Below are 20,755 nucleotides of genomic sequence, written 5' to 3' on the forward strand. Positions count from 1 at the left end.
ACTCTCAACAACTGCCATGCGAAGAGTGTGTGTGTGTGTATTTCATAGAGTGTTCGTAGCCTTGTGTGCAGTGATCAAAGTCTGTGGTTAGTTGTTTCTTTCACGTTGTTGTTTTCTGTCGCAGTTTGAGATGGGAAATGCCTGTACTGCCAAGAGAGACAGGAAAACCCTTTTTATGGAAGAAAGGGAAAAATTCTGGAAAGAGTTGAAGCTCACTGTGGGACACGTGCTGCACTAACACAAAGTTTAGGAATACAAGGAGTCTTATTTTGGAAAGTGTAAGCAACAGTGGGCCAAATTCCAAAAAAACATGAAGTACACCAGCTATTCGAAATATGCAGAACTGGTTTCAGGCAGCACATGCATCGAATATTCCAATAAACGGTGTGATGTTACACAAAAAGGCACTGATAGTTGCCAATGTACTTGGGATTGAGGAGTATACAGCATCTAATGGGTGTATAGTTAGGTTCAAGAAGCGGTACAACATAGTGTATAAAGCTGTATGTGGTGAAGAAAATAGTGTCGACATAAAATTTGTTACGGAATGGCAAAGTGGCAGGTTACAAGAACTTTTGAAACAACATACACTGAAGGATATTTTCAATGTTGACAAAACATCTCTTTTTCAGCATATTGCCAAATAAAACACTTGCCTTTAAAGGCAAAAACTGCTATAGAGGTAAACACAGTAAAGTTCACCTGACAGTAACGTTAGGCACAAATGTGGATGGTTCCAAAAAAATTAAACCATTTGGGATTGGCAATAAAAACCACGGTGTTCTAAAAACATAAAAACACTACCAACGAACTACTGTGCCCTATAACGTGCAATTAGAGTTTCTGCCACCAAACTGCAAAGCAAATTACAGCCTTTGGATTTGGGCATAATCCATGCCTTCAAAACACACTATAGTATTTTAGATGCTTTGCGTTATATTGCGAAGGCAGGGACAGAAGTTATGGCAGCCACCATCTCCAACTGCTTCCAAAAAGCGCCATTCATCGAAGCCGAAGACAGAAATAGATGACGCACCAGACGTGAGTGTTAGTGACAACGGTGAGAAACTGCTTGCTTCATCATGGGGAAAGCTGCAGCTGAAGCATCCAGTTCACGATTTCTTACACATTGACAATGATGTCACTGTGGAGAGTGTTTCTGTTGATGAGGTAATCGACTTTCACACACAAAAAAATGCAGGAAGTGAAAGAGACAGTGATAGTGGTAGTGATGAGGACAATGAGGTTACCTCATTTGCAATTGTTAATGCAGCAGTGGAAACAATTAAAAAATATATTTTAGCTGCAGATGTTATGACAGAGTTTTCCATTGTGTTTATGAGCTTGAAGCCACATTGAAAAAATTCATCAGACAAAATTAAAACAACCCACAATTTTGGATATTTATGCTAAAAAGTAGTAACTACTGTACCCATTTGCTCACATCACATTTATAGACCAACCAAATTAAAGGTCAGTATAATAAATATAAATTGCATATTAATGTTTCTTAAATGTGTGCTTAAAATACTTAAGTGTGGTATGGTTTCCTCCCCTGTAATCTTGACTGTGGATACAGAACGATCTCTATGGTAACCATGATGTCTACGTTGATCTGAAAGTGTCAGCTTGGCTGGGAGCTGACTAAGCCAGTGAGTGTGAAACAAAGGCTGCAGTGACAGACTGATCAGTAGTGTAGTGCCGTATTTAACACACTTTACAATATTTCATGTACATATATATAAAAAAATCAAAAGCAGCAAGATAAGTGGCCGGTACTGTATACATCTGCTGACATCAGTTTCGCAGAAAAGTTACACTAAAAATGGTGCAGTTTAGAGAGCTCTTTAATGCATTATACACTGCATCAATTTAGCTTTGCAATAGAACAACATGGTGGCCGCATAGTTTGCATTACTTTTAATGAACTTTGTTGTGCTAATGTGTCGGTGAACATCATGTCACCTGCTAAACATAGCACTAAAATCAGATAACCTTTATTAAATAATAATCATTCCCTGATGAGTATTTTGATGCCTATTATCTACACATATTATAAAAAAAACTACGAAAATGGAAAGGGGGCCCCATACATAAGCAGGAAAACTTAAAAAAAAGTCATTTCCCACATTTTACATTTTCCCGCAGTTTATGCCACTTTCTCAAGTCCCTTGAAAAATGTAAAAGGGGGGTTTTAATGTACAGTTCTTTTTAAAATAATAGTAATAGATCAAACAGTCTATCTTGATACCACAAATATGATTCTTGCTTTGTGTTTATAAAGAGTATTTTCCATAACACACATTTTATATTTGTTGTCCATTTCCCCTTCCTCATTTTCTTTTAATATTCAAAGGAGGAAGCTGGTCATATATCAAACACTTCAGTAGTTTTTATTGTTGCCATGGGAAAAAGTTAATGCTATGTAATAGTGAGACATCAATTTGTTCCACACACTCTACTGTTAAATAAAGACATGCACAGACTTACTTAGAAAGCAATGAATAGCTAGAAAGGAAGATTAGGATTTATGATGTCTCCTGGGAGATAGGTCATTAGAGATGTAATAAAAGCTGGAAATGTACAAGATATATGACAGAAAAAGTGGACACATTATGTTCAAATAAATCATTCTGCTGACATTTGCAACAGGCATTACATTTAAGAAAAACATGAAACCTGAACCTGGTCGGCCGGATGGGCTTGGAAAGGGAGGATAAATTGTGATCACTTACGTGGAGTCATAGTAAATTACAAAATTGTTCTGAATCTGCTGAAACAATATTGTGTGTTACACATTTAGTTGTTATTTATGACAAATACGACGGACAGGTTTGCAGATAAGTCTTTTACTATGCAAAAGACTGCTTTATATGTACATTATATTTTATCAGATTTTTGCTTTCGCTGAAATGAAGTTTCCACTCTTTGCATTATATAAACAATATTTAATTAACACAGTTTTCCTAAATTATTTTGCTCTTGGATAATGCTTACAGCTATCACAATATGACAAAATAAATAAATAAATAAATAAATAAATTAGAATTTACTGAGGCACTGTTTCCAGACCATACTGCTAAAACTTTCTTGTTCAAATAATTGAAGTACACTTATTATATAAAAGTAATACTGTCCTAAAATGTCTTTGCTTACCTCCAAAGTGACAGACACAGGCATAGAGATTGTATGGAAGTGTCACACCATGGTGTAGCACATATGGCGATGTCACTGTGAGGCCAGACAGTGGAAATGTTACTTTGTTTTCAAGCTTCATGCTCATGCTCTCATGAAAGATGAATCTGCAACGAAATGAGAAAATAAAAAATCAAAATACTTGCAATAGACACTAACATTGTTACTAGCTTTATGATTCTCGTGATTCCCATTATCTTAAATTTCTCAGTAAGAAATTTAGTAAGACTGAATACTTATATATTTAACAAACAATGAAATTTCCACCATGAGACTTCAAAATGATCATGTGCCCAAAGTGAAGATTATTTTACAATGAGGCAGAACACACGTCTACCCGAGTGGCTGATCAAGAAAAATCCCCCCCCCCCCCCCTCTCTCTCTCTCTAATGGAGGAGGAGATGGAGAAAGATTTGGTGTTTAGGAAAGAGACATGTATTTGATATGTCAGTGAGGACCCCCACAATTTAAGAAACTGGTGAAGAAAACAGAATGTGTGAAAATTATGTCACAGTGTTAAAATGATCACTGTGAGCCTCTCTATGGCATGTCTGATGTCATCAGTCACTTTGATTAATAAAATTGCTGAGCTATGGTGTTTTCGGAAGCTTGATTTACGTTAACAAATGATCCAACTTTTAAGGAAACTGTCAACTGTTCACAAACAATGTATTTCAAGGCTTTTAAACTGTCGGTAATTTGCTGACCAACATATGATCACACAGCATTGTTTCTAGTAACATACTAAAATGATGTCTGTAGTTAAGGTGTTGCCTTAAGGCTGATAATTTATTGCAACTTGAGCGATTAGTGCAATTGAGAAAAAGTTGTCAGGTTCATCTGCAGAGGCTCAAATAACATCACAATTTGCCTTTCCTATGCTAGAGCTGCCTAGTTTATTCAGTGCTCCAGGCCCGGGCTCACTATCTACAACATACCACTCATTTGTGATTTACATGTTGCACACCTCCGCTTCACTTTCACAGTTTCCTGCAAACTTTATAAAGTTCATATGTTGGACTTTTCTTGATTCTTTTATGTGCAGAGTCTCTCTTGTTTCTTACCTGACACAGCTCCATAATTATTCACCGAGAAGAAGCTCCCTCAGACTTAACACAAAGTGCCTTTCTGTACTTTAGCATCTAATGTCAGCCCATAGCTTACACCTTGCCATGGGATATCAAACAGTCGTTTTGTACGGCATCATGGTTGATCTGTTCTAAGTTTTTGTGATTAGGTGAGATTTTTCTTTGGCATCTGCATGGAACACATTAAGAATTTCACATCATGAGCAGAAAGACCCAGAGCAGAATTACTTTAACTCTTTTCTTTATTTCTTTTATGTCTACTAGGGTGTTTTTGTGTGGCATGTGATGGCTTGGATCCAGAAATACATGGTTTGATCAAAAAGTTTCCATTTGAGGGCACTGTTGCTCTATAAATGCACTATAGTGCGACTTTAGAGCTGGTATATACACCCTGACATGTAGGCAAGGGATTAGTGTGGCATTCATATCATTCTGACGTGTGCGCACTGAATTCATAAACATGCAACTTACATACCCATGACTGCACTCTCAGTCAACTGAGGCCACACTCCCAGCTGCAGCACAAGCTGCTTGATGGGAGTGGGGACTGGGTGGGGTAAGGATGGGGAGGGATAGTAGGGTATGGGTGGTGGTCAGTGAAGTGCTGCAGGTTAAATGGAGGGCAGTCGAGGGGTGAGGAGAGGGGGAGCAGGAGGGGGTGCTGGAATGGGAACAAGGAAGGGGCCGGGATGGGTAGGTCAATGACTAACGAAGGTTGAGGCCTGGAGGGTTACGGGAATGTAGGATCTATTGCAGGGAAAGTTTATATTGCAGAGAAAGTTTCCCTGCAATATATCCTACGTTCCCGTAACCAACCTTCGTTAGTCATTGTCCTCACTCATCCAGTCCCTTCCCTTTTCTCATTCCAGCAATACAAAGCCCTCATTCCACCATCACACCCAGTCTTTTTAGTTTTCTCCTTTTCCGGTAACCCCCTCCCTCCCCTGCCCTCCGTCTAAGGCCGGTATTACACTATTCTTTGTCAAAGATATTTGATGGTGTAATAGGGAACTTTGTTAAATGTCGTCCAATATTTGATCAAATCTAGAGCCTTGCTGTAGATTTGATCAAAGCAGTCGCTTGTCTTCTGCTCACTGCAATGTTTGGAATGGTGTTCAGCTCCATTGTCGTGTTAAGGCATTATCTCTTCTCTACTCTCAAAACGGGATCCTTTCAGTGGCGTCTTCAATTTTTGAAACAACTGGAAGTTGCAAGGAGCCATGTCAGGAGAGTAGGGAGGTTGTCAAACAGCTGTAATTCCATGTTCGGACAAGAAATTTTGGATCAAGTGGGATGAATGTGCGGGGGTGTTGTCGTAATGCAGTTGCCAGTTTTTCACCGTCCACATGTCTGGTCTTTTGCACTGAACTGTGTCATGGAGTCGCCAGAGAACATTTTGATAGTACTCCTTTGTCACAGTTTGTCCTTCTGGTGCATATTTGTGATGCACAATTTCATGGACATCAAAGAAGACAGTCAGCATCACCTTGATTTTGCTTTGCAGCTGCCGCACTTTCTTCGGCCTTGAAGGCTCGGGATGCTTCCATTGCGATGACTGTCTTTTTTTTTGTTTCTGGGTCGTACCCATACACTCATGACTCATCTCCAGTTATCACGGTGTTGGTGGTGCTCAAAAGGTACTGCGCAACGTCTTTTTGTTCCAGTGACAACAACTCGGGCACGAATTTCGCAGCCACTCGGTGCATGTTCAGATCATCATTCAGAATTGCATGCGAGTCTTTACTCGCTCCAACTCCTTGGGCAATCTCCCGCACGGTCAAATGATGATCTGCCGTCACCAAATTCTGCAGAACAGCTGCACTGCAAGCAGTTTGGGGCCTGCCAGAATGCTTATCACTGTTATACCCATTACATCTTCTCCAAACACCTGCTGAATCTTACGAATTGTTTCACTTTGAGAATCACCAAGCTTCTGACAAAATTTGATGCAGTATCTTTGCTCAACATGTTCAGTCATCTTGAGAGAATTGGTATTCTGACGAACATGTTGTGTAGCACCTCACTCAGCAAACGACAGGCAGCAACTGACATGCTGGAGGGCGTGGACAAGATTCATGCATGAGCATAAAGGTCTCTTTCCTTAACTGTGTACAGTGGTGCTGCAATATAGTCTCTATTTTGTGTGGGAAAATAGAAAGTTGGATACATTTTAGACAGACCTTGTAGTTGTCAACAAAGCTGAGTAATAGTTTCTGTCTTAAAGGATGATTAAGAAGTGGCACAGAAAGAGTTAGCAAAACTGATTAAAGAATTTCTGTCATCAGAAGTAAACAAAATAAAATATAATTTGTGATAAATTTACGAACTTAGACCTGGTGTGAGATAAAACATGGCTGGCAAAGTAGGCAATAGTCAGGTTACCTTTATTTATACTCTGCAGGCCACCTTACAGTGGGTGGCAGAGGGAACTTCTGGTATCATTATCATTCCTCTACTTCTCTATTCCCTTCAAGAATGGCACCTAGAAACAATTGCCAGTAAACCCCCATATCAGCTCTAATTCCTCTTCATGGGCATTTTGAGAGACATGTGTGGGAAGCAGAGGTGTAAAATACCAAGAGGTTTATAAGCTGGGGCAAATGCCCAGTATAAATGCCAGGATAAATGTCCAAAATCCATAAATGCCCAGCATTTATGCATTTTATGAGCTAATTGATAAGTGGCGCATATAAAAAAATCCAAGCTGATATTCTGTAGCGGAAAATTCATAAACGCCTGGCTATTTTTGCATTTTAAAGATTAACAGGTAATGGGTGCATATATAAAAATTTTAAGCTGATATTTTGTATTGGAAAAGGAGTTTGCAACATTGCTTCTTTAGTAGTTGGGAACCAAGTTGAAAAAGCGGGTTGACACTTAGACGATAGTTGGACTGTAAACCATTTTTAACATCTTTAATAAGACCAATTCTTGGGGTAGTCCAGAAGAAAGGAAAAAAGCACTGGAAGGCGACAAAATTCATGGATGTGCATAATGGTCTGTTTCTTTTACTGTGTACAGTGGCGCTGCACTATTGTCTCTATTTTGTGTGGGAAAATCAAAAGTTGTATACTTTTTAGACAGACCTCATAGTTGTCAACAATGCAGAATAATAGTTTGTCTCTTACAGAAAATTGAAAATATTTTCAGTTTCTTGATCTTCACAACTTGTTAAGTTCTGACAACCTCAGATTCTCCTGAATCCCATTCCTCATTGACTGCTGGGTTCCCTTCCACTTTGTCTTTGCTTGGACTGTTCAGTATGGGTTTTTCACTGGAATCGACAGGCTTATGTTGTGTTCCTGCTTGTTTCAGTCATCAATCTCCAGTTACAATAGAGGCAGGTTAGTTTTGCATGTCTCTCTAATGTGATTCTTTTTTTTCCCCTTTTTGTGTGCGTACTGTGGATCCATGCTAAAGTGATGAAGCAGTGCTCTGTAGAAGCATATGTAACTGGTGTTCCCAGATTTTTTACAGCAACTTCTGCCAATTACAAGTTCCTCTTGAACATCGACACCACAATAAATGATTTACACAATTATTTTTATCTTCCTGCGTGTGAGAACTCACTCCTTGCCACACAAATTGGCTGGACCAGATTCCTTGTTTGTCCCTAAAATCAGCCAAGATCTCTCTATCCCAAATAACATTTAGTCCAGTGTTCCTTGCTATGACACAAACAAAGCCTAAAGCATCAAGCATCTCAATAGGCTTCAGGTTACTACCTTGTACGGCCAGATCAAGAAGATTACCAGCAATATGGTAATAGATTTTTTGTTATATCCTTTTTATGTTCATGTTATCATTTTATCTACAAAGCAGTGTAGTAATATGAAAGTACATAAATAAAGAAGCAGAACAGAAAACTATACAGGGCTATTACAAATGATTGAAGTGATTTCATAAATTCACTGTAGCTCCATTCATTGACATATGGTCATGACACACTACAGATACGTAGAAAAACTCAAAAGTTTTGTTCGGCTGAAGCCGCACTTCAGGTTTCTGCCGCCAGAGCGCTCGAGAGCGCAGTGAGACAAAATGGCGACAGGAGCTGAGAAAGCGTACGTTGTGCTTGAAATGCACTCACATCAGTCAGTCATAACAGCGCAACGACACTTGAGGACAAAGTTCAACGAAGATCCACCAACTGCTAACTCCATTCGGCGATGGTATGCACAGTTTAAAGCTTCTGGATGCCTCTGTAAGGGGAAATCACGTGTCGGCCAGCAGTGAGCGAAGAAACGGTTGAACACGTGCGGGCAAGTTTCACGCGTAGCCCGCGGAAGTCTACGAATAAAGCTAGCAGGGAGCTAAACATACAACAGTCGACAGTTTGGAAAATCTTACGGAAAAGGCTAAAGCAGAAGCCTTACCGTTTACAATTGCTACAAGCCCTGACACCCGATGACAAAGTCAAATGCTTTGAATTTTCGACACGGTTGCAACAGCTCATGGAAGAGAATGCGTTCAGTGCGAAACTTGTTTTCAGTGATGAAACATTTTTTTCTTAGTGGTGAAGTGAACAGACACAACGTGTGAATCTGGGTGGTAGAGAATCCTCACGCATTCGTGCAACAAATTGGCAATTCACCAAAAGTTAATGTGTTTTGTGCAATCTCACGGTTTAAAGTTTACAGCCCCTTTTTCTTCTGCGAAAAAAACGTTACAGGACACTTGTATCTGTACATGCTGAAAAATTGGCTCATGTCACAACTGGAGACCGACAGTGCCGACTTCATCTTTGAACAGGATGGTGCTCCACCGCACTTCCATCATAATGTTTGGCATTTCTTAAACAGGAGATTGGAAAACCGATGGATCGGTCGTGGTGGAGATCATGATCAGCAATTCATGTCACGGCCTCCACGCTCTCCCGACTTAACCCCATGCGATTTCTTTCTGTGGGGTTATGTGAAAGATTCAGTGTTTAAACCTCCTCTACCAAGAAACGTGCCAGAACTGGGAGCTCGCATCAACGATGCTTTCGAGCTCATTGATGGGGACATGCTACGCCGAGTGTGGGAGGAACTTGATTATTGGCTTGATGTCTGCTGATCACTAAAGGGGCACATATCGAACATTTGTGAATGCCTAAAAAAACTTTTTGAGTTTTTGTATGTGTGTGCAAAGCATTGTGAAAATATCTCAAATAATAAAGTTATTGTAGAGCTGTGAAATCGCTTCAATTGTTTGTATTAACCCTGTAGTATGTCTCGAATGTTGCTACATCTTAAAAATAATCTCCCCCCCCCCCCCCCCCTACTGAAAATAGGGTAACATTTAAGAATAACTTTATTATCGAAGTAACACATGCCTGCTGTTTACTACATTCAGTAATAATTTTGCTATCAATAATCATTCTTCAATAATACTTAGAGATTTGGCATGGATTACCAAGTGATGGCATGCTTTTTAAACCAGCTTACCACTAGACAGCTGTTCAACGTGGTGTGTGTGTGTGTGTGTGTGTGTGTGTGTGAATGAACGAAATATGTAATGTCGGGAGTTTCAGCCTATCCTTTATTTTAATTGGTAAATTACACATTCTAACAGTGAAAACTTTAAAAAGCAAATTTTTTATAATGTCCAGATATTGGGCATTTTAAATTGCTTTGGGCAAGTTTCTGAGCAAATGCTCATTTGTAAATGTCCTGCCCACTGGGCATTTGCCTAGCCCACATCACTATGAGAGAGGAAGTAATATGTTGCCCGACCCTTCTTAGACTACAGCTCTCAGAATATCAATACCAAACCACGCCTTACACACACTGCCGCTCTTGTAGCACCTGATGCTGCAGTCTGTTGATTAACTCCATAACACTAATAATGCTAACTGAACAATCAAGAAACGAAATGTGCTGCACTGCATTTGATCTTCTCTATTTATTCTATTAATGCAACCTGATAAGAGTCCCAAACCAATGAGCAAGAGTCTTACATGTATTGTCTAAGCAAATTATTTAGTGAATGAATTACATTTTTGTAAGACTGTTCCGATGATCCTGGATGTTTTTGCCTATGGCGCTGTGGAGTTCATGAACGAGCTGTGTTTAGCAAAATCTCTGTTTATAGAATTCGTGTTTATTTTTGTAGACAACATCTTAATCCTTCAATAAAGTCATAATGCAAGAGAAGAGAATATGTTCCATAATTCTACACTGTACTTTTACATCAGCTATAGATGTGTTCTCTGGAATGACTCAATTGCAGTCTATTGAAATGAGATACAGAGCATCAAATATTTGATGTTGAACTTTCTTTCATTTTAATCCCTCGTACATGGATGAAATTTTAGTCCAATAGAAAGAATGGTTTACTGTGTATGACTTACATTTGAACTGATGATACAGTAACACACTTTTTTTCTCAAAACAAGAAAATGACATTTTCCATATTTGACTATTAAACAGTCATTGAATCTGAAGGTATCATACTCAGACCATAAAGCAATAAAATCTATTCTAATTCGACAAAAAATCTGTTTTCAAAGCAACAGTCCACTGTAAAGGTGTTCCCAAGGGCATTATATATACCAATGAACACAATACATACTAATCCTCTTTTAAAACCTAGTATTAACATAATCATACAAAAAGTGAAAGAAATGCATTTATTCAATTACGAACGTTCATAGGACACAACACTGTCCTTGAAAATGATTTTTAACAGTCTATGCGTGGTTACTAATGAACATGTGTCAGTTTCGCATCGTGGGCTGTCATTATCTGTCGCAGGTGCATAACCGTCAACAATATTCTTAAGCATTTCTGCATTGTCATCTTGAAGGAATTTGAGTAGTGCGAAGATATCTTTCTTCTTTGCATTCATAATCCCATCGTAAGACGCCTTCACCATCACCATGTCCGTCTTCCGCACTGGCAATGTACACCCACGTTTCTTTATTTGAACGTTTCTGCATATGTAGAAGAGACGTAAAATGCATTTCTCATGTAACACAAAATGGGATATTATGTACTTCAAATTGTGCCTTTCCTTTGAATTTTGTGATGTAGTGTGGTGATAAAGCTGATGTCCGCACTTCAATAACATACATTCTTTTCACCATCTCAAAGGGTACTGGATTCTTTCTGTAACTCAGAAGCACTGAAATAAATTGGCACACATTCTCAATGTTTTCAATATTCCTTAGCATTTTTCCATATAGGCCGAAGTCACGGTCGCATTGACTGCACGAGTGTCCTCTAACAGGAAATACATGTTGTATAGCATCCTACCATGCCCATATTTTTAGTTTGCTCTCCACATGAATCCGATAGAAGTATAATAGTCTTAATATTGTTTGGCTCCTGGAGTTTCCTACTTATGAAGTTGTACAAAATGAAACACACAAAATTTGAATCTTTTTTTTTTTTGCTGAACCTTTGTGGAACAAAAAAACAGTGAACATTAAATACATAGTTTCACAGTAGCCTCTTATAGAATAGCACAGTAATGCTCAGTTTAGGCAGAGGCAGGTTCCGTGTGTAATCAGACTCGAGTACTAAGGTATTTATGTTGTCAAGTTTGGCCGACTTCAAATACTTGACCTTGAGCATGCTGTACTCCGTAACCATTAGTTTGTGTTCTTCATGTACATCTTTATGAAGATCATTTGCACTGTCACTCAATATGACTTCACACCCTCAGGATATATCACTGGTAACGGTTTTTTGTTTTGAAATAAATATGGACTATTCTCCCTAAAGAACTTATTATAAGTTTTATACTTCATCTGGAGTACTGTACTGGTTTCAGAGAGAACATTACCTCTGAATGATGTGAAAAGTGTAGCGATACTGAGGTAAGTGTTGTGAAAATATTTCATTTTGGACTTGCCTTGATGATAATGGGATGGTTTGGAAGGAAACTTGCCTCAGTGAGAGTGGATCATGTCCTAAATTTCCATTGCAATTTTATGTGGTCTGTTGCTGTGTTTCCCTCTTGTCTCCTACTGTATGGGCAGTAGCATTCAACACCTTTAAAACTGTTCTCGAACAACTCTTGGTAACTTGCAAGACTCTTTGGAATAGGGATTTACGGACTACTGTCTTATTATTGTTGCATTTTTGATGGTTTATACAGGTGGAGTTATGATTCTGACCAGACCTAGATGTATTTCTTTTCAATTAAACTTAACACCAGCGTATCTTGTGTGTTCTTAGTGTTGTAAAATTCCCGGGAAAGTAAAATTGATGAAATATTCCCAGGGAATATTGCTGGCAATATTCCCAAAATCCATAAATTCCTGGGAATTCATGATTAATTAGAAAGATAGTTCCAAACACTGTTAGTAGGTAAAAGCAGAAATTACATGGTTAAATCTTATATGGATCTGGACTTAACATCCTTGTTAGAAATAAATACATTTTTTTGGTTTTCAATGTTTTAAACATAATCACACTCCATACTGGATATACTATCACATCCACTTCCTATATTTTGTTTACAGTCCTTATTTACTTCCTATGCAATGTTGCTAAACATAAATTCCACAGTATGGATATCCCATCACTGACAAATATATCTCAGCACAGCGCACATGCATCACTGGTATGAGTGGTGTGGAAGTTGTCTACTGGCTATGGTGGTTGATGGAACAATGACTTTGAGCACCACAACCGTCAACTTTCTAGAGGGGGTCGCATCTGTTTGACAGTAGTAACAACTTGTGAGCACAAAGACTGGTTCGTCCAGACTGGGGTCGCTTCAGCTTGCTTCACAGGATAGATGGCTGACTTAAGCCCGTCAAGCATTCTCATATTTCAGGTAATGCTATGATTCCATAAGTGCATCAACTATGTCCAAAGGGATTAACCCGTCTCCAGCAGAATCAATGTTGAACACAAGTCAGCTACGATGCCTACCCAGTTTGAAGAAGAGAATTAGATATTTCTTTTTGACTGGTCACCTTTGGTCCAGACCTCAGTCCCACTGAAAATAAGTGTGTGGAGATAAACACACTGTTTGAAAAAACCGGCCTGACCCTGGTTTAAGAACCTACGATAACCTCCATAATGTCATGTAAGTGGTCACTGAATTGAAGGAGTTTGGATGGCATATTAAGTGGTAAAGAAAACACATGCTTTTCCCATTTGAGAGCTCAAAAAATCTTATTTAGAACTGTAGACTGTTTGTTTTGTTAATTTCATGTCTCTCTCAGTTTAAAATACTGCAGTAAAATGGAAAATAATAATCAAGCAAAATAAAACTGCCATTTAGAAGGTGCTTATTATCAGTCAACATGCCAATGAAATATGAATTCACTATATTAAGTGTTACGATATTTAGGTGTTTCTTACTGTTGCTCCAACTTTGACTCCGTATCATGACTAAGTGCCTAAAATTGTAAGGATGGCATGGAGCAGATTTTCTTGTGTGTTTTTACAAGGTGCATGCTTTGTGCCGAGTGCAATAAGGCGTAACACCCTCAATAACACTCTCAATCACAGATGTCTTACACTTCTCAGCAACTGCTTTTTCCCAATTCCAAAGATAATAGCTGTGGGTTGTGCTTTAGGAGGCACATTGGCAAATGAGCAGTACAGTGATGGGGCAAAACAGTGGTACACAAGATTGAAATTTTACAGAAAGATGATGACGTCGGTAAATTTACACTTACAGTCTTCAGTTTCCACTGCATGTTGCTGTCTGTGATGGTTTGTGTGATGAATGATGGAAAGTGGACTCTATGAACTGTGAGTAAGATGTGATTAACTAATTACTTGTTCGAAATTTCCTATGCTTCATTTATGAAGTTATCAGGTATTTTGATTCGAATTGCAACAACTTCCGTTATTAGGTCCCGTCATAATGACAACCTCAGAAAGCATGATATGTTACAAAATACAGAAAATCTAACAATAAAAGTGACTGTAAACATACATATTTGCTTTTGTTGTTCTTTGAGGTCCAATCTCAACCATCACCTTGTAAACTATCACATACGCAGTAAAACAGCCAAATATTTGTGTCGACCAAAGATTATAAAATTGAGTGATTCTCATTGGCTGCTGTATACTATCACACAACTGGCCACAACTAATGATAACAAATTGCAAACTGCAGCACACACTTCAACCAGGACTTTCTTTTAAGATTGCTACTTTGAGAAAATGCCATACATCTGATTGATGATTTAAATATAGAGGGCCAAATGATGATGAGAATCTGAGACTTGTAATGCGTAGCTGTGAGTTAACATTGTTAAAACAACTTCCATCTCAGTGAATTCCATAAAATGGATTATATTAAGATCATTGTTTGTATTTACCTGTAGAGAATCTAGTGACTATTCAGCTGACTTCTGCATAATGGCTACATCAATGGAAGAAATGACTACTTGTTAACATTCATCCCTGAAATGCTAAGTGTATGTGAAAAATAAGAGCACATGCAGAAAAGTAATGCACCCGAATTTTTTTTTGTGAACACTCTGAAAGCATTTTAAGTGAAAGAAACATTACTAAGATTCTATGTCTTTTCTTCATACCTACATATTTACTTCTTGGCATAGCTTCCCTGGTAATGAACACATTTCTCCCAGCACAAGACTAGTTTTTTGATACTGTCACTGTAGAATGTTTGACTTTGTTGACGGAGCCACGAACTCACATTTTTCTGCACGGCTTCATCACTATTAAAGTTATATCCACAAAGGTGCTCTATAAGTTTTGGAAATGGATGAAAATGGGATGGGTCCAAGTCAGGACTGTAACACAGTGGTCAATGACAGGGAACCCAAGATGTCTGTTGTTACATGTCGCAGCACTTGTGTGTGGTCTGGCACTGTCACGTGCAAGAAGGTACCCTGTGTGTATATTAACCCATTGGGTTCGAAACTCTATTACAGCATGCTATTTCTCACACACTGCCAGAGTTACACTACACACCACCACATTACATGCTACAATTCTGAGCCCTCTAGTGGCATACTGCTGCAAATATGAAGACGTGAAGTATAAGGATGCAGAATGTTAATAATGTTTGTTTTATTTAAAAAGCTTTATGAGTTTTCACCTAAATAATTCAGAGGCATTACTTTTCAGCAAACCCTTGTATATCTGTGTTAGCTAGTTCTCAGGCATACTGTCAGGGCATACTGCATCCAACAGGTCAAACCCAATAATTAGGGACCTTAAAAATTCGCATTTTGTGCTAAATGTGAAATAGAAGTGAATTCTGCCTTAAAATGCAAAGAGACTTAATAGATGCTATTTCATAGCAATTTGTATCCAGATGAACTATTTTATCAGAGATTGTGTTAAAAAGTTTTATTTTTTACTTACAAATATTGAAAATGGACCAGTTTTCAGTTACTCATATTGTACACCATTTGGCAAAGCCGCGAATAATGTGTGTAAGAACCTGTTTGCAAAATAAAAAGTGTATGAACAAATAATGTATCAGTACACTCAATGATGTGGGACCATGTTTATTGTGGACAGTTAAAAGGTCTATTTAAGACACATGCAACATAGTAGTACTCAGCCATGGGACCTAGCATTTTACTACTAAGAAACATGTATGTTTGTTAGCCATAGCTCAAAAAATGGTAAAATGCTTACACTTTTAACATAGCAAATTAGGTGAGAGATGTTGTACACTTTGGTTGCATAAAATACTGCTTTAGATCGGGCCTGAACTACATCGTTAACAATAATGGCTAACCTCAACAAACAATTGCGTAGTAGCCGTCACCAAATGACTTGCTTACTTTTCTTATTTTCAAGAAAGTGAAGCAACTAATCCTAGTCCATAACCAATTTCAATTATCACCCTTACAACACCAGAAGAGATCCGATTGGTGATCCTTGTAACGATGTGTCAGTTCTGCTCTAGGCCGCTGTTCTGTTAAAGAGATGCGAGGCTTGTTTCCCTGCACTGCTCCTCTCCTGTCTGGTGGTTAAAATTCTGGTTTGTTTACACTTGCAGCTGGCTGCCAATATAGCCTATAGTGCCTGCACTCTGCGCTAAAGCGACTGGAAAATGAAATCCCCAGTTCTTTTTCAATTGCACCAAAGTTCTTCCCTAAACGTCAAAAATAATGTTACCATATGTTCAATTCTACTTCTATGCTAAGTACCTTGTCAGTTCAATCGGCAATGTTGTTAAGCATGGGTTGCATGGGTATGAATGTCCACGAAACATTGAATTGAGTGGGAAAAGACAAGTAATGTTTGAATTCAGCGACACATTCAGTTCATTGGCAGGAAAATACCGCTGCTTTTCAACAGTGCAAATCATTCTTGAAAGCTTAAATACTGCCAAACGAAGAAAACAAAGGCTGTTTCGGAAGAAAGAGGTGTTGAGATTTTTGCAAAAGCAAACAATCAAGTCAAGAAGTTCCCAATTAGCAGTTTTTTAAATAGTCAGTTTCAAATAACTAAGGCTTTGTTCGTCTTCACTCATGTAGCAGACAACTTTTTATGTTAGTGCATAAAAAAATAAAAATAAAAAATAAATAAAATATCACCATACACAATGGTTACACTGAGCATTAGGGGCAGCCACTGCAGACAGTTCTAGGGAGAAAGCAAAAGAATGTGACAACTGAGAGGGGAGGAATACTTATGGCAAGCAGAAGGTAAGTAAGTATCAAGTAGCATGAGGAGGATTAATTATGCTAACAATCACAAGATGGAAGGGGGGGGGGGGTGTCAGGATATGATGCGGCACAAGGGCGAGAGAGAGAGAGAGAGAGAGAGAGAGAGAGAGAGAGAGAGAGAGAGAGAGAGATTATTCAGAAAGTTATTTATCAGCTTCAACTACATGAAGATAATTACTCACCTCTTCAGGTAAACTATTAGGTAATCTGGGTATCTCCATACAGACAATGTCTTTGTTGCACACTGGTTTTTCTGGCAAACAGGGCAGTACCAAGGATTATGCTCATCTAACTGCTCACTGAAAATTAATTCTTTCATTTTAGTATACATTTGACTCAAGTACATATGTTTACTTACATATAAATAAAACAGAAAGAAACTTCCACATGGGAAAAATATATTAAAAACAAAGATTCCAAGACTTACCAAGCGGGAAAGCGCCGGCAGACAGGCACATGAACAAAACACACACACAGAATTACTAGCTTTCGCAACCGATGGTTGCTTCTTCAGGAAGGAGAGGGAAAGATGAAAGGATGTGGGTTTTAAGGGAGTGGGGAAGGAGTCATTCCAATCCCGGGATTGGAATGACTCCTTACCCTCTCCCTTAAAACCCACACCCTTTCATTTTTCCCTCTCCTTCCTTCCTTCCTGACGAAGCAACTGCCAGTTGCGAAAGCTCGTAATTCTGTGTGTGTGTTTGTGTGTTTTGTTCATGTGCCTGTCTGCCGGCGCTTTCCCGCTTGGTAAGCCTTGGAATCTTTGTTTTTAATATGTTTACTTACATATGTTATACAAATTTATAATGTCATATCACAATTCCTAAAAATTCCTTCTGGTATTTAGCGAGAACTGTCAAATTACTTACTTCTGTCTATTAGGCTCATTTGGGCTCTCTAAATAGGCCTTTACTTAAATTAATTGATTGTAGTGAAGTTAAGTTTGGAATGTAACCACCCTGAACTGTGAATTGAAAATATATTTACTGACTTTGCCCGGTGAGCTTATGGTCATAAGAATACTATATCCAACCACACCTTCATCAAAAACCTTATATATGTGAAATGTCATCTGAACATACTCAAACAAAAATGATAAAAATTACAGTTAAACTTTATAAAGACACAGGAGTAATCATTATAAAAAACACGAACTATAATAGGGACAAGGACAATATAAAGAGGTGCAAATATAAGCCTTTGGCCACATCAGTTGGGCTTGTTACATACTGAGCTGAGCACCGAGTCTTTACCAACAAATGCATCTACCTGGCTAAGTAGCCTGTGTTTGGGTTTCTACCTTGGTCAGGACCACCCAAATGGCCTGCTTGGCCCTATGCTGACTATTTCTGGAGTGCTTTCTGTGATGTCTCCTTTTGTTACATCTCTAAGGTCTCTGTTCATTTTCTATCGATTAGTGGTAGTCTCACGTACAAAGTGATTACTGAAGATATGGACTACTAGAAATTTAATGTCAGATGGATCCAGATTGCAGAATTCTATGATCGTGGTACTTCAAACACGACAACAATGTGTAAAAACAAATCAGACTGTGTACTTTCACAGGCACTGTGAAACAATTTCTGTAGCATCATTAAAAAAAAAAAACCTGAAGATACTTTATGCATGTACTTCGTATATTTTTGTTTTTAACAACAGATAACCAATGAAAATTGTTCATAAGAGTGCGCTGATGCTTTGAATGTTTGGGTGGTTAACTCTTAACTTCTGGTTTAATGTTTTCTTTGACAAAGACTGAGGAAACTTTGCTATAATATGTAATATTACTTGCATAATTGAAAAACATTTTAGGAACAGTGTTGTGTCAGCTTCATTAATGTTTTTGCTGCATTTTCTATAAGTAGCTTAGCCCTTACAGTTGTGTGGCCACAGAAATTAAATTTGCATATTTCATTGGACTTTCGATGAAATTAAAGAAATAAAATCCTTGGGAAAGCAATAATTTCACAATTTCAACAATACAAGGACCAACATTAATGATGGATCTTGAGAAAAACCAAGTGAATAAAATGTTCTTGGTATATATCTGTGCCAAATAGTGAAATACAAATGAGCTTCAGCCAGAAGGGCAGCTGTCATAATGGAGGTACTGTTGCTTGTTAGTGGGTTTGATGTGGACGGAAATGTGAAGCTGGCCGTTGGACAGATGGAGGTCAATGTAGAAGAAAGTGGCATGTGATTTGGAGTAGGACCAGGTGAATCTGATGGAACCTAAGGAGTTGAGGTTGGAGAGGAAATTCTAGAGTTGTTCTTCACTGTGAGCCCAGATCATGAAGATGTCCTCAATAAATCTGTACCAAACTTTGGGTTGGCAGGCTTGGAAAGCCAAGAAGGCTTCCTCTAAGCGACCCATAAGTAGGTTGGCGTATGAGGGGGACATCCTGGTACCCATGGCTGTTCCCTTTAATTGTTGGTATGTCTGGCCTTCAAAAGAGAAGAAGTTGTCGGTTAGGATGAAGCTGGCTAAGGTAATGAGGAAAGAGGTTTTAGGTAGGGTAGCAGGTGAAAGGAAGTGCTCCATCGCAGCGAGGCCCTAGACGTGCGGGATATTTGTGTATAAGGAAGTGGCATCAATGGTTACAAGGATGGTTTCCGGGGGTAACAGATTTGGTAAGGATTCCAAGCATTCGAGAAAGTGGTTGGTGTCTTTGATGAAGGATGGGAGACTGCATGTAATGGGTTGAAGGTGTTGATCTACATAGGCAGAGATACGTTCTGTGGGGGCTTGGTAACCAGCTACAATGGGGTGGCCGGGATGTTTGGGTTTGTGAATTTTAGGAAGTAGGAAGAAGGTAGGGGCGCGGGGTGTCGGTGGGGTCAGGAGGTTGATGGAGTCAGGTGAAAGGTTTTGTAGAGGGCCTAAGGTTCTGAGGATTCCTTGAAGCTCCACCTGGACATCAGGAATGGGATTACCTTGGCAAACTTTGTATGTAGTGTTGTCTGAAAGCTAATGCAGTCCCTCAGACACATACTCCTGATGATCAAGTACCACAGTCTTGGGACCCTTGTCAGCAGGAAGAATGACAATGGATTGGTCAGCCTTCAGATCACAGATAGCCTGGGCTTCAGCTGTGGTGATGTTGGGAGTAGGATTAAGGTTTTTCACGAAAGATTGAGAGGCAAGGCTGGAAGTGAGAAATTCCTGGAAGGTTTGGAGAGGGTGATTTTGAGGAAGAGGAGGTGGGTCCCGCTGTGACGGAGGACGGAACTGCTCCAGGCAGTATTCAATTTGGATAGTGTCTTGGGGAGTTGGATCATTAGGAGGAGGATTAGGATTATTTTTCCTTCATGGCAAAGTGATATTTCCAGCAGAGACTACGAGTGTAGGACAGTAAATCTTTGACGAGGGCTGGTTGGTTGAATCTGGGAGTAGGGCTGAAGGTGAGGCCTTTGGATAGGACGGAGGTTTCGGATTGGGAGAGAGGTTTGGAGGAAAGGTTAGCTACTGAATTGGGGTGTTGTGGTTCGATTATAATTTTGAGGTTTTGGGGGGTGTGGAGCTGGAAGTGGGAGATTGAGTAGATGGGAGAGACTGGGTCTGTGTGCAATGAGAGGAGGTTGAGGTTTGTTGGAAAGGTTGTGGAGGGTGAGTGAGTTGCCTCTCCAGAGGTGGGAAACCAGGAGATTGGATAGTTTTTTGAGGTGAAGGGTGACATGCTGTTCTAATTTGCGGTTGGTGGCCTGTAGGAGGATGCTCTGAACAACCAGTGTGGATGTGGGAGAGGAAATACTGAGGACTTTGATTAGTGATAGGAGTTGACGGGTGTGTTCATTGGCTGAGTTGATGTGTAGGTGAAGGATTAGGCGGGTGAGGGTTTTGGATTGTTTGGTTTGGAACTGGTAC

The 20,755-nt window shown here is 39.1% G+C and overlaps 1 protein-coding gene across 5 annotated transcripts in view; it reads right to left on the minus strand.

Annotated features, from left to right (window-relative positions):
• The window catches only part of LOC126277951 (uncharacterized), a 183,826-nt gene that overhangs the window by 34,568 nt on the left and 128,503 nt on the right, over positions 1–20,755 (minus strand). For all 5 annotated transcript variants that reach the window (XM_049977549.1, XM_049977554.1, XM_049977550.1 and 2 more), the window contains exons 14-15: positions 17,073–17,189; positions 3,157–3,302 (exon numbers count right to left, since the gene is read on the minus strand). In XM_049977549.1, the coding sequence (XP_049833506.1) occupies positions 3,157–3,302; positions 17,073–17,189 (263 nt within the window). The remainder of the gene's footprint in view (positions 1–3,156; positions 3,303–17,072; positions 17,190–20,755) is intronic.

Source organism: Schistocerca gregaria, chromosome 6 (assembly GCF_023897955.1).
Source record: "Schistocerca gregaria isolate iqSchGreg1 chromosome 6, iqSchGreg1.2, whole genome shotgun sequence".
In the NCBI taxonomy this organism is placed as follows: domain Eukaryota; kingdom Metazoa; phylum Arthropoda; class Insecta; order Orthoptera; family Acrididae; genus Schistocerca; species Schistocerca gregaria.